Source organism: Orycteropus afer, unplaced genomic scaffold (genome assembly GCF_000298275.1).
Source record: "Orycteropus afer afer isolate SDZICR_OR568_19922 unplaced genomic scaffold, OryAfe1.0 scaffold00072, whole genome shotgun sequence".
In the NCBI taxonomy this organism is placed as follows: Eukaryota; Metazoa; Chordata; class Mammalia; order Tubulidentata; family Orycteropodidae; genus Orycteropus; species Orycteropus afer.
Genome location: NW_006921659.1, coordinates 2,037,437 through 2,052,618, shown reverse-complemented (window position 1 = coordinate 2,052,618; position 15,182 = coordinate 2,037,437). Strand labels below are relative to the sequence as shown.

General features: G+C 40.3%; 1 protein-coding gene across 1 annotated transcript in view; it reads right to left on the bottom strand.

Annotated features, from left to right (window-relative positions):
• Positions 1–15,182, bottom strand: part of SLC22A16 (solute carrier family 22 member 16) — a 52,497-nt gene that overhangs the window by 20,897 nt on the left and 16,418 nt on the right. The window contains exons 2-4 of the mRNA XM_007940856.1: positions 13,667–14,146; positions 5,198–5,315; positions 1,502–2,033 (exon numbers count right to left, since the gene is read on the bottom strand). Coding sequence (XP_007939047.1) covers positions 1,502–2,033; positions 5,198–5,315; positions 13,667–14,146 — 1,130 coding nt within the window. The remainder of the gene's footprint in view (positions 1–1,501; positions 2,034–5,197; positions 5,316–13,666; positions 14,147–15,182) is intronic.

The following is a 15,182-nucleotide window of genomic DNA, read 5'->3' as shown; positions in this document are numbered from 1 at the left end:
AACAACAACAACATGTCTGTGATATAAACAGTCTGAGTACTGAGTCCCAGCCCCTCTGGAATTAGGACAGCATCCCATTTCTTTCCTCACTTTATAATACATAGTCAATCCCTCTAATCACTTGGACCACTATCTCACCCCTACCTCTTCATAACACCAAAGGTATCTCTTGAAGCTAGTGATGTGTTTAGCACCTTCAGGTGGTACAAAAATAGAGCTGAAATTGCCACCAGCCCCAAACCATCTCAGGAGATGAAACTTGTTCAAAATTAACACAGGACAGAAGTATTGACTAGAAGCACCTACCAGCTAAAATAGTAACATGAAAAATCAAAATCAGTAGGTAGTATAAAACTAGGTACATATTTGTCTTTGGAGACATATTTTTATATGTATGAGGTTGCCTGGTTTCTTAAAAATTTAGATCTCCATCAAAATTAAGAAAATACAAAGTTCCCCAAAAAGCGTAGAAGCTTTTCTAAGCTTCCTCTTGCCATACCTCGCTCCACGCACCCTCCTACCATGGGTTTCTCTGCTCTAGGAATATGGCATCATTTCTGACATTTAAAGTGGTTTGTGGTCCAGATGGGCTGTTTCTACAAAATTGTCAGAGGTTTTCTCAAACAAGAGAAAAGCGGTTTTTTTTTTTGTTTGTTTGTTTGTTTGTTTGTTTATGATTTATCTCATAATTCCTGCTGAGTTATAATAAAAATAGATGTGTGCCAACAGAGTGCCTCAATGAGAAGGAATGAAATCTATGTACAGAAATTTAAACACAAGTTTTACAGAGGCTAATGTCAAAAACAGGGACCCTACACAGAACTAACCAGAGTTAAGTCTAAACTAGATGGACAAATACTGATTCCTCGTATTTCTCTAAAGTTTAGTATGAATTTGGTTTATGCAAGAAGTTATGGCTAAAGATATCACAGCAATGTCTGAAGGCATTTTAATCTACTACTAAAATGAAAGAAGTAAGACAATATAACTTATATGTAGTATGTATTTACATGTTATTTTGCTGACTAAAATTTCTAAATTAAGCTTATTTGAAGGTAGAAAGAGAACAGAGGATCTCCAAGACATAGTAAGTTGTTTAAGGAAAGCAATTTACAAGGGACAATATGTAGTGAATGGTCTCACTTATGTGAAAACATAAATGTTTATGTATATAAATGTATGGAAATGCATAGAAAGGGACCTGAGAAGCTCAAGACAAATGTTACAGAAGTTACCTCTGGGGGAGGGGGTTCTGGAATTGGGGGAGGTGAGGAAAGCCATGAGAGGAGGCAAGAAGGAGGGAGGGGAACAAAATCCTTCTGGACCGTTTGCCTATTTTCAAAGAAAAATGTATATGAATTACAGTAAAATAATACTAAAAGATTCCATCATAATAGGGCTGGCTGTATTATTCCTGGTAGAAACAGACAATAAAAACACATTAAAAGACATGGGAGAAATTCTACTTCATTGTCACATTTAAATATACTTTAATACTTACCCATGAGGAAGAGGTTTAAATATTCATTGCCTCCTAAATTTACAGAATTCAAGGAGAATGAGTAAAATCCCAAACTCCCTGTGAACCAAATCAGCCAAACAGTGAGAGTTCTTACTGCAATATTCCAGTCGCAAAACAGATCTAACATGTTGTGCTTCTTGCCTTCTGAGGGATTGCTACCAGCAGGGCCATTTAGATCCAGGGACAGAAGTTCTGACAGCTTACAGGAGCTTGCTCTATTCCACTTAGCTATCATATCGACTACTTTCTGTGCTTCTTCGTATCTTTCTTCTGAGAGAAGCCAGAAAGGTGTCTCCGGGAGCATCCAACAGCACAGAACAAAAGGGACAGTCACTATGGAGAGGACTATCTGGTAGAGCCACCAGGTCCTGACCAAGTAGCCCGTCAAAGCCACTGTCATTATTCCAACTGCAAAGAAGGAATGCACATGGATAGATGCCCATGTCCGAGACTTCATGCCAATGAATTCTGTCACATAGACAAATACCACCACGAGATAGCCACTTGCAGCCTGAAAAACAAAGGGGAGTGGTCCAGATTTAAGGTCACATTTCTAATTACTGAGGGGTGTGATCTCACTGCAGATCACACAGAAGCAAGAAAGAAAATGACAAAGAGTTGCTTTCTGAAACCCACATTGACTCTCCTTTGAGGAGGCAGCTCTTTCTTCCCCAGTCATATTTTGAGTGCCTTCTGACCTGAGGGGCTCATCTTCCGGCACTATATCAGACAATGTTCAGGGCTATTCATAAAGCTTTCCAGTAATGTATCTGGCAGTTCCAGTGCTATTCATAACGTTTTCACTGGCCAATTCTATGAGAAGTGGATAGCTCATTCCTTCTTCTGAGTCTTTCTTGATCTGGAAGCTCTGCTGAAACCTGTCCACCATGGGTGACCCTGCTGGTATTTGAAATGCCAGTGGCATAGCCTCCACTCTCATAGCAACATACAAGCCACTACAGTACGACAAACTGACAGACAAGTGGTAGAAGAACCTAGTAGTCGCTCATAAATGTTTACTTGCTTTACAAAAACAAACATTCTGATAGCCTTCAAATACTATCTACTGCCCATTAAGTTAAGCAGTAACATCAGTCTCCCTTCATTTGTTATGCTAGCTAATTCTTTCTCTTGAGTCCATTTCCTATTAGCTACCTCTGTCATTGGGTTCAGAAAATCCACACACTGTTGCCTGAATAATTCCAAAATACAATATACCTTGAATCCATTCACTCCCATCACCTCCACTGATAACAGTCTCTTCCTCATATTCATTCTGACCCCTCCTCACAAAGCAGCCAGAATGACCACACCACCCCTTCTGGGGATTCCCACTGCGCTTAGGATAATAGAGCAAAATCTTTACCATCCTATAAGGTCCTGACTGATCTGCTACCTGTCTCCATCACTCCAACCTCATCAGGGTACCTACCTTACTTCTTCGCTGTTGTTAGGTGCCTTCAAGTTGATTGGGACTCATAGCGACTGCACATGATAGAGTAGAAGTACTCCACAGGGTTTCCTAGGAGCTCTGGTGGCATAGTGCCTAAGGCATTTAACTGCTAACCAGAAGGCTGGCAGTTTAAACCCACCAGCCACTCATCAGAAGGAAGACTGGGCAATCTACTTCTGTAGAGATACGGCCTTGGAAACCCAAGGAGGGGTCGCTATGAGTCGTAATCAACTTGATGACAGTGGGTTTGGTTTGGTTTTGGTTATCTTTACAGGAGCAGATACCAGGTCCTTTTCCCATGGAGCTGATGGGTGGTCTCCAACTGCCAACCTTTTGTTTAACAGCCAAGCACTTAATCTTTCCACCATCAGGGCTCCAACTTCTTCTCCAGTCTCCAGACATTCTGACCTTTGATTATTTCTCATCTCAGAGCCTTCTCACCTGCTGTTCCTTCTGCCTGGAATGTTTTCTTTTTACCCATCACTTAAAACAAAACAAAACAAAACAAAAAATCTGACCCTCCAGATCCAGCGGGGACACTCCCCCACACACTGATATACTCTCATTGTCATAACTGTATTTATTTTTGAAGATGGATAATGTCTTGCTCTCCCACTAGATTATAGGGCTATGGAAACAGAGCCTGGGTTTGTTTTACTTAGCACTGCACTCTGTAAGCTAATCAATAAACGTGTTGAACAAATGAATCTGCATGTTCCATATTCAGAAGTCTACCACAAACACATTTGCCATGAAAATCAACAGAAAGACCCACAGAAAATTAAGGCCATATTTCAAAGAGGTATTCTGAGGGTGCTGCCTAATTTTCTCAGCACTGGAAACTAATACATGGTATTTTGCAAGACTGAGACAGATAATTTCAGAATTATCCCCGTAAGCCTTCCAGAACAGGGCCTTCAAACTCTCAGTGCCTATGGTCTCCTGAACCACTTGAACTATCAGTCATACCAGAGGTCTCTCTTGTCAAATCTCACTCTGCAGTTGCAGTGCAGTTTCCTCTTATTCTGTTCTCTGTGGAGACAGAACAGCCAGTTGCTATCTTTTGTATTAAAAACACTTCACATACTGGAATATACATATTTACCTTGTCCCAGTGCTCAACACCTTCAGTTCCCCTAGATCTTTGTTTTCAATGCATCCTCCCTATCTTTGGACAGCAATGTGCTTCCTACAAACCCATTCCAGCCATAAATGAAGACTCCAAAACTGAACCCCCCACACTTCACTCTCTGAGGAGAGGCCCAGTGATCTCTTCTTGGATTTAAGCCCTTGGCTTCTCTCTAGACCCCGCTATAACCCACCCTGGTTGAAGGGGCTCTTTGCATTCCTCCCTCTGCATTCAGCATGATCACAAGTCTTTCCCTCACATGAAAACTTCACTCCATTATCATTGATTAGTAGCCTCCAAACAAAATCACTGCTCCTGTTGGCTGGCAGTTTGAAGACCTATCTGGAAGCCTCACCAGCATGGAGGCAGCTTCCTTTCTCACTGGTTTGTTTTCAGTAATAGCTACCATTGTGAGGAGTGTCTACTCTATTCTAGGTGCTGTACCATGGATATCTACATTTAATCGCACCAAATCCTAATAATAACCCAATGAAGCAGATATTATTCTCTACAGTTTATATCTGGGAAATTGAGATAATGTGTTTGCCTGACGTTATACAACTAACATGTTAATCTATGACAAAGTTCATATTCATACTTATGCTCTTTCCTAATAAAATAAACTCTCTTCCTCCTCATAAAATAAAGGTCTAAGGCCCTCTTCTGTTCATTCGTACTGTGCATTCCACAAATGACTAGCAATACACCTTACTCACCTGTTTGGCGCATGTATACAGGGCTTGACTAAACCAATATAATTGCCCAGAAATAAAATTACGCCTTAGTAACTACAGGCTGTCTGACTCGACAGCAAACAACAACAACAACAACAACAAATTACAGGCTGTAGGCCATGTGTCAGGCATTGATTGAGTCAAACAAAATGTTTCTGCTTAGTAAGCAAAAATTTTTCATTTTAGTGAGTTCTGTTCTAAACATAAAGCTTTAACAACCCACAGAAAGACTTCTTCAGTGGCGTGAACAAAGGTTAGTCCTTGAATTCCTTCACTAGATCTTAAATGAGCAAACCAAAGAACATTATGGTTTAATATGGAAATGCTGCAGAGTTAAAGACGTAAACAATACAACTCACCATGGCAAGAAGAAAGCGTGTGGCCATGAAGCTGTAATAATCAAAGGTGAATGCCACTGCTATGCCAAACAAAAATTTGCCAATGCTTGTTGACCACAGTATAAGTCGTCTTCCTACCCTAAAAAAATAAGAATCATATAGTGGGAGAAGGAAGAACCGTTTGAGTATCTATTCCAATTCACAAAAGATTGTGTGTTACCTATATTCTTGAGAGTTCTGTCCTCCTTTTTCATGAAGCATCACTCAGAATGTATTTTTTAAAAAAACAAACCAAGCTCACTGCCATCGAGTTGAATCCAACTCATAGCAACCCCCATTGGGTTTCCAAGGCTATAAATCTTTTTTTTTTCTTTAATTTTATTGTGATTTGGGTGAAAGTATACAAAGCAAATTCATTTTCCATACAGCAGTTCACATATACTTTGTCTCGTGACACTGACTGCAATTTCCCACAATGCAACAGCTCTCTTCCCACTTCCTTCCCATAGTTACCTCTTCCCTGTGTCCTTCCCTCCCATGCACTCCTGCCCCCTGAGCTGTCTCCCGGTGCATACACAGCCCTTCTATTCTCCCATGACTGTTCTCTCCAAGGAGTGTACCTACCTACTGTAAACGTTCAGCTCATACACCAAGGCTATAAATCTTTACGGAAGTAGATCACCTCATCTTCCTTCTGAGGAGCAGCTGGTGGCTTGAACAGCTGACCTTCTGAGAAGCAGCCAAATGCCTTGTCCACTAAACCGCCAGAGCCACCTTATTCCAGTATGAGAAGCTCAATATGATGCAGTGTTTAAAGCATCCTGCTGCTATAACTATCAAGCCCACTAGCTGCTCTGTGGGAGAAAGACAAGCCAATCTGCTTCATGGAGATTTACAGCCTTGGAAACCAGGTGGGGCAGTTCTACTCTGTGCTATATGGTCACTATGAGTTGGAATCTACTCAATGTCAGTAGTTTGGTTTTTGGTTTTTCACTCCAGTATGATCTTGTTAACATAACTGATAACATTTTCAAAGAAAGACTATATCCAAACCAAGTTCACATTCACAGAGAAAAGGAAGGCTTAGAACTTCAACATATCTTTTAGAGGGACACAATTCAAAGCAAAACACATTAATCAAAATCTCAAGTTAATCAACATATTTTCCTTCCTCCAGGCCATACTAAAACCTTAAAATATTTTATAGCCACATACCCTCTGCTGACTTATTAGTTAATATTGTCTGGTATTCTAAGTTTATCTCTTATTATTATTATTAAGATTATAAGATAATATTTAGATTTACCCACAAAGTTATATTTCTTAATCTATGTTCCTTCTTACATTTCAGCCCTTCCATATAAGATTACCTTCCTTGTGCCTAAAACAAATCTTTTAAACTTCCTTTAGTGCGGGGTTTGCTGGTGGCACACTGGCTCAGTTTGTACTTGTCTGGAGAGACCTTTATTTCATACTTATTCTTGAAAGATATTTTCACTTGGTATAGAATTCTGAGTTGGCAGTTTTTTCTGGCGTTTGCTGGTTTTTATCTATCATATTTGAAGACATCCCTTCATTGTCTTCTGACTTCCTTACTGCCAAGTTATTTGTTGATTTAATTGCAGTATCTTAAAGATACTCTGTCATTTCTTCTGGCTGTTTTTAAAATTATCTCTTTGTTTTGATATTCTACAGATTTATGATGTGTCTACTTGTGGATCTGAGTTTTTTTGTTTCTTTTTTTTTTTTTAACTTCTGCTTTGGGATCACTAGCCTTTTAAAAAGCAAGGTCTCATATTTTGATTTGTTCCAACAATCCTCAAGCATTACTCCTTTGAATATTGTCTTTGACCCATTTCTTTCTCATCTTGTTCTGGTATTCCAATGAAATATTCCATGCTTTCTCCCTCTGCCTCTAGGAATTTTCATTCGCTCATATTTTCCATCTCTTTGTCTCTCTGAGCTTTACTATCGATCATTTTTTTCTGACCTATTATCCATTTCACTAGTTATTTTCTTAGCTCTGTCTGATATCTGGTTAAGGAGCTCTGGTGTTATAGTGACTAAGGCATTTGGTTCGAACCCACCAGCTGCTGTGTGGGAGGAAGATGAGACAATCTATTTCCATAAAGATTTACAGCCTTAGAAACCCAATGGGGGTCAGTATGAATTGGAATTGACTTGATGGCAGTGGGTTTGGTTTTTTTTTTTGTTGTTGTTGTTGTTTTCTTTTTTTTTTTTTTTTTTTTTTTGAGTGGGGGAGGATATATTGTTAAAACTATCTATGAAGTTTGTTAATCACTTACTTTGGTTATCATTTCTAGATGTTTGAGTTACTCAGAAAACTCACTGCCAAGGAATCAATTCCAACTCATAGCGACCCCTATTGTGTTTCCAAGGCTGTAAATCTTTATAAAAGTGGACTGCCTCATCTTTCTTCTGTGGAGCAGCTGGTGGATTCGAGCCACTGACCTTTTGGTTAGTAGCCAAATGCCTTAACCACTATACCAGTTAGTTATTCTTCAATCATATTATGTCTTTTCTTTTAGAATTTCCACTTATTTGTAACTATTTTCAAGTTATTTTTTATTTCTTTAAAAAATTGTAAGCACTGTTACTGTGTTATCTACCTGATCATCCCCAACTTTGATGTCTTTGTGCGTCTGCTGCTGACGCCTATCACTTCTGCTGCTTATCATTCACAGTGCATTTTAATCATGAATGCTTGCTTAATTTTCACAAGCCACTTATGTTCCTTGGAAAATAACTTGTGGGAATTCTCTTAGGCTTAGGATGATGGCAAGTGTAGGGTCTGTGATCTGATTTTACCCTATTTACAAGCTAGGAGTCCCTGGATGGTACAAACAGTTAATATGCTCAGCTATGAACTGAAAGGTTGGAGTTCAAGGTGACACAAGGACATCTCAGAATAAAGGCCTGGTGCTCTACTTCCAAAAGAAATTATCTATTGAAAACCCTATGGGACACAGTTCTACTCTGACACAGATAAGGTCATCGTGAGTCGGCATCAACTCAACAGTAACTGTTAGCAAGCTAATAAGTGAACCTGTTGCTGTTTAATGGATGCTGACAGAAGACACAAGATTCCTGGGTCAGAGACAAAGGACTTTATTACTTACAGCACAACAAGCAGAATGGGCATCACCTTACTGGTTCCCTTTGCCCTCAAGTCCCAAGGGGATTATGTAGAGTGCCCAGATGGACTCCTGCACGTGGAGTACAGGGCAGGAGCAGTGAACTTCAGGGATCCACTACTTTCATAGCAAGTAACAGGTAAGCCTTCTCCTTGTTTAGGACAGCCCTGAGAAATGGCCAGGGACTTGTGGTCTTTGTTCATCCAGCAAGATGTGTGGAGAAGACAAGAGACGAAGACTATCTCTCTCAACAACAAGATCTTCTGGAAAGGATACTAATTTCCTTCTTCCAAGGCCCTAATGTTACTACCATCTGGTACCATGTTAACTTACCTTGAGGTGTTTGTTGTTGTTGTTTTAGAGTTCCCAAGTGATGTTAATCTGAGCTACTTATCAAAATAAATCCTGGTTTGTGATTGTAACTTTTCCCAAAAGCCCAAACCCATTGCCATCGAGTTTATCCTGACTCCTAGTAACCCTACAGAACAGAGTAGAATAAGGTTTCCAAGGCTATAATCCTTATGGAAGCAGACTGTCACATCTTTCACTTGTGAAACTACTGGTGGCTTCAAACCACCAACTTTTCAGTTATCAGCTGAACACTTAGCCACTGAGCCACAGGGCTCCTTTATAACTTCTCAGAGACTTTAAAAAATATCAGTCCTTGTATCTAACAGAATGAGACAGGTACACACAAGTGTTTAATAAATGTTTATATGATGAGGTGTTCAATAAATGTTTATATATACTAAGCTTAGAAATGAAAAAGATTATTTTATTCCCATTAATCTATTCTGATATCCTTTTAAAAGCATTATTTAAATCCTACTTTTGTCATACAGTATAATGTAATTGCAAATATTTTTAGTTTCAAGTGTCAAGCATTCAACACATTTCACCAGAAAAAGCACAAGCGAAAATTTATGCAGTAGCCTGCTAAATGAAAATAGTAATACATAGCACCTATAAGAAGCCACTTCAGTTTCTCCTAATGTATTATAACATATAAAACACTCTAAAATAATTTTCTAAAGATTAAGAAAAAATCTACCATAAATAGTACAAAGATTTCACAAGGATGCTGTTTTGGTACAATAGTTTTTAATCTTCAGCTATAGTAGTACCCTATTCAATCCTCTACCTAACTGTTATTTTACAATTTTGAGTTTAAAGATCAATAATTTATTTATTCAACTAATATTAAGTGATTCTTAGGTACCAGAGAATCTTTTATCTTTCATTTTTATCCTGGGTTATTCTGTCTGTAATTATACTATATTACCAAAAGGCAGTGGTGATCAGTGGTAGCCTCATGGCCAAACAGTATGGCTCTCCAAACATGTAACTAATTTAAAGAGAATTTAGTTCACTCCTGCCTGGTTATGCTGTATGATAAGGATAGATGGACATACTGAAAAGATCTATTAACTATTAACCATTCAATTTAATATTTAAATAGAGTATGTAACTTGAAAAGAATGAAAGAAATGAAAATAGCTAGGTAAAACTGTGTATTTTAAGGAGAGAAAATTAATCCTTAATTAATGGAGTCCTGCTTACTATAACCTTTCATTTTCCTCAGGCTTAATGAACATCAACACCATTAGTGTTGACTTTAAATTATCATCTCTAAAGCCTGTCCTAGAAGCTCAGGTCGCTTAGTGCCTAAGGCACTTGACTGCTAACCAGAAGGCTGGCGGTTCAAACCTACCAGCTACTCCTCGGAAGGAAGGTGGGCAATCTACTTCTGTAGTGATACTGCCTCGGAAACCCAAGGAGGGGTTGCTATGAGTCAGGTCCAACTTGATGGCACATAACAACAACAACAAGGCCTGTCCATGGTTCTAGGACCTCATCTGCCAACAGCTTCCCTTACACTTTCAGCTTTCTTTCTCTAGAAAGTGTGAACTTCCTACTTCCAAACTCTCCCACAAGAGAGCACTAAGTGGCCTCCGACAGTACCACAAGCAGTTCTCTGGGCACTGACTCCCTCTCAGTCTAACCAACTCCCGCTCCTCATCCCCAGGCAGAAACAAAAGGAAAAAGGTTACCGTCTGCGTAAATCCTGTGACTATCATTTCCCAACCAGAAGCATTCTTGCTACCTGACCACCTCATCTTTACCTCTTTGACTTTTAAAGCCAAACATTCAAATATTTAGTACCTAATTTCTTTAACCCATGCACAGCAGAACGTTCTGCTGTGCATGGGGTCGCAATGAGTCGGAAACGACTTGATGGCACTTAACAACAACAACACAACAATTTCTTTAAGGAGCCCTGGTGGCACAATGATTAAGCACTCAGCTGTTAACCAAAGGATTGGTTGTTCATACCCCACCCAGAGGCTCTGCCAGAGAGAGATCTGGTGATCTGCTTCTACAAAGATAAAATAAAATGTGCTGCCATTAACTCAATTCCAACTCATAGTGACCCTATAGGACAGAGTAGAACTGTCCTAGATGCTTTCCGAGGCTGTAAATCTTTATGGAAGCAAACTGCCTCATCTTTCTCCCGTGGTGCAGCTGGAGGGTTTGAACCACTGACCTTTGGTTAGCAGTCCAATGCTTTAACCACTGCTCTAGCAGAGCTCTTTCTGTAAAGATTACAGCCTAGAAAACTCCATGGGGGCAGTTCCATTCTGTCAGATGGAGTCACTATGAGTTGGAGTCAACTCGATGGCACCCAGCCAACAGTCATTTCCTTTAACAGTGTCTTAGCAAGCCTCACCTTGAAGCCAGTTTCTACAGTAGCTTTTCAGGTTCTGTACCAGAACATAAGGATGAAACAGAACACTAGAGAACATTTTAAACTGCTAGAAGTAATTCCCCATCATACTCACTCATTTTCCCGTGTATTGGGTTCCTGCCACTAGGTAGCAGTAAGCAGAGGACTTGAGCAGTCAGGAAGGAAAGATAATAAGTGTCCTTCTGGGAGGAGAAAACCCAACTAACCAAAGCAAAACCAAGTAAAATCTGATTTACTTTATTTTTTAAATATGCAATTTGTCATGGGTTGTATTGTGTCCTCCAAAGATATTGAAATCCTAACCCCTATATCTGTGAATATGGCATTACTTGAAAGTAGAGTCTTTTCATATGTAATTAGTTAATATGAGGTCATACTGGAGTAGGGTGGGCCCTAATCCAACATGTCTGGTCTCCTTATTAAAAAAAGAGAGAGAGAAAAAAAGACATAGAGGGAAGAACGCCATGTGATGATGGAAGCAGAAAATGAAGTTATGCTGCCACCAGCCAAGGAACACGTGGATCACCAGAAGTTAGAAGAGACAAGGAAGGGTCTGATCTTCCCCTTGTGCCTTTGTTGTTGTTGTTAGGTGCCGTTGAGTTGGCTCTGACTCATAGCGACCCTGTGTGTAACAGAACGAAACACTGCCCTGTCCTGTGCCAGCCTCACAGTCCTTGCTGTACCTGAGCCCATCATTGTAGCCACTGTGTCAATCCATCTCATTGAGGGCCTTCCCCTTTTTTGCTGACCCTCCATTTTATCAGGCATGGCATCCTTCTCCAGGGAATGGTGTCTTCTGACAATATGACCAAAGTAGGTGAGATGAAGTCTGGCTATTCTCGATTCCAAGGAGCATTCCAGCTGCACTTCCTCCAGACAGATTTGTTTGTATTTCTGGCAGTCCATAGGACTTTCACTATTCTTTACCAACACTGTATCTCAAAAGCATCAACTCTTCTTCAGTCAGAGGGAACAATCAACCCCTTGAGGTGAGTACCGACAATCTGAATTCAGATTCCAGCCTCCAGAATTGTGAGAAAATAAACTTCTGTTGCTTTCTGCCACTCAGTTTATGTTAATTTGTTATGGCAGCCCTAGGAAAATACAGGCGGTTCCCACTATATGAATGTCCCACTTACCAACAACTCTGACTTGTGCTTTGACATTATGCAAATTGGCCCTCACTTTGAAATGACTGAACCACCCCCTACTCACAATATATTCATTACCATCACCTTCACTTGCAGCATGTACAGCTTTTAAATCATTGAAGAGGCTTCGAGCCTTTTCTTACACTAAAATCAGAACCAAACTCACTGCCATCAAGTTGATCCCAACTTACAGCAATTCCCACTGGGCTTCCGAGGCTGGAAATCTTTATGGAAGCAAACTGTCTCATCTTTCCTCCAGAAGGTGGCTGGTGAGTTCTGACCACTGTCCTTTTGGTTAGCAGCCAAATGCTTTAACCACTACACCACCAGAACTCCTTCTTGCACTAAAATAAGGCTAAATAAGAAGCATGTGTTCCTGTTCCAACATATCTACAAATTCAACTTAAAGACACACTTAGGAACAGACCTAGTTGTAACCTGGAGACTGTTTGTATAAAAGGTTATAATGATACCATGACAAAAAGCCACTCCTAGAAAGTGGGGCTTGGTGGGTTTTTTTTTTTTGGGGGGGGGGGAGGGGACAAGGCAAAAAGTGAACACTTTCCCTTTTTAATTTGTACATTTCTGAGTTGTTTGACTGTTACAGTGAACATATACTGCTTTTCAAATTAACAAAGATTTTAAATAGGAAAAATGACCGAAGCTAAATAAAAAGTTTTTCTTAAAATAATCAAGCATAGTCAAGGGAAGCAAACACATATTTCAAAACTACAAAAATAAAGTGGATTCCCTTCTTTCTCCCCTTGCCAGCAGATCATTATGGTGTGGTATCCAGTCTGCACCTTCTGACTTCCTGTATACTGTCCCCTGCTGACCGTAGGTAGCACCTGTACCTTACAGGTCATATTTGCAGTCCTTTGCTCAGCATGTACAGGTGTGTGCAGCAGTGGGGTGTTTTCACTACATCACCCAACACCTTTCCAAGCTCTCCGTGTTCCCTCCGCACACTCTGAGAGCTTAAGCACTGCACCATGAGGGCTTCTTGTGAAATACAGTGGATCAGTTAATTTGCCCAGTGGTACGATCAAGATTTAAACCAGATCAGTTGGCTTCATGGTCCATCCTCTCACCAGTATGTTATTCTGCCAGACAAGAGTCCCTGGACTTTGCAAACAGATCATTTGGCTGCTAACTGAAAGGTTAAGGGTTTGACTCCACCTAGAGTCTTCTCAGAAGAAAGACCTGGTGATCTACTTCCAAAAAATCAGCCACCAAAAACCCTATGGAGACAGCTCTGCCCTGACACACGAGGGGTCACCATCAGTTAGAACTGATCCAACAGCAACTGGTTAATTATTGGACAGGCAAAGAGATATTTAGAGACTGGAGTTTTGAATGTAATTCTCTATATCCCAAGAAAAATAGATAGGAAAATGAACCTCAGACTGATGCAACAACGCTAAACATTCTATTTTACCTGTCAGAAAGGTAGCCAAAAATCACTGCTCCCAGCAGGACTCCAAGCATAAACACAGGCTGAATCAGCTTTGCGAGCCATTCTCGGTGACAGACCAGAGCCCACTCAGTCACCACAGTGCTTTCCCACTTGCTCTGGTCATAGATGTAACCATCCAAGCATGGGAAGTCTCGCTTACTGCCACTGTATTCATATTCCAAGCGCAGGGTGTCTTCCCTCCAGGACCGGCGACACCCAGTGAGTTCCCAGACCGTGCCATCTTGCAGCTGCACAACAATGTGACCTTCCTGGCCTGGTGACAACAGGGTCCAGATGTCCTCCAACCTTGAACTAGAGAGATTGTGGACAAGAACCTGACTCACATTGCCTGGGGGCCTGCAGACATACGGTGGCGTGACTGCCATGAACACAGAAGCCAAATAGTGGATGCCACAAGAGATGTTCTGGAAGGCACATATAAAATAGAGGACTATCTGGAATCTGCAAGAGAGAGGAGAAGCTGGTTATATACCTGGCATAGCGGCTGAAAAAGAACATAATTACATATGTATTTTTTTTCCATTGTGTTTGGCTTAATATACATATAGATGGATAGATACAGAAGCAATTATAATATGTGTATATACATGGCTGACTATCTATACATATGTTGCCTGGCTCTGTCTGCTGAGAGGGCCTAGAAACAAAGACATTTCAGTAGCAATTAGCATACCCAGTGCTCAGATCTTGATTTATAAATTCCATTCTCCAATAAAAGGAACCAAGGCTCATTGGAAAAATGGCTGATTCTAGGACTACTCATTACAATTGCCATCAAGTCAAGTCTAATTCATGGAGACCCCATGTGTGTCAGAGTCAAACTGTGCTCCATAGGATTTCCAATGGCTTATTTTCTGGAAGCAGGTTACCAGGCCTCTCTTCTGGCCTCTGGGTGGTGTCAACCTTCCAGCCTTCCCAGTTAGCAGTCAATTATTCACACTACCCAGGAACTCCGATTCTAGGACCTTTGTTGTTGTGCTGTGCTGAGTCAATTTCGACTCACAGCAACCCTATAGGATAGACAGGATTGACCCATGGGGTTTCCTAGGCTATAACCTTCATGGGAGCAGATCACCAAGGCAGGCAAAATATAAGTCTGGAGCATCTTGCAGTACTAGAAAGTAAGGAACTGCTCAAAAAATAAAAGGATGGAGGTACGTCAACCTGAAAGAGCTCCCAAAAGCCAAAGATGGAACAATCTGAGCAACAAAATAATAGTATTGGATCATAACCCAAAGTATAAAACAAATATACATTAGTGCATATAAATAAAAAAGAATTATCAGATAAATAAAAATAAAAAGGAGAAATGAAATCTTTTTTACAGTAGAATCCCAATTAGCATGTAGATATTCTTCTTCTACAGAAGGCAGAGGTTAATTTAAGGATAGACTAGACTTAGTGACTCATTTCCAAAGAATAAACAAAAATCCTATTTCCCTCTGTTCTACTATGACTCATAGTGACACTATGACCC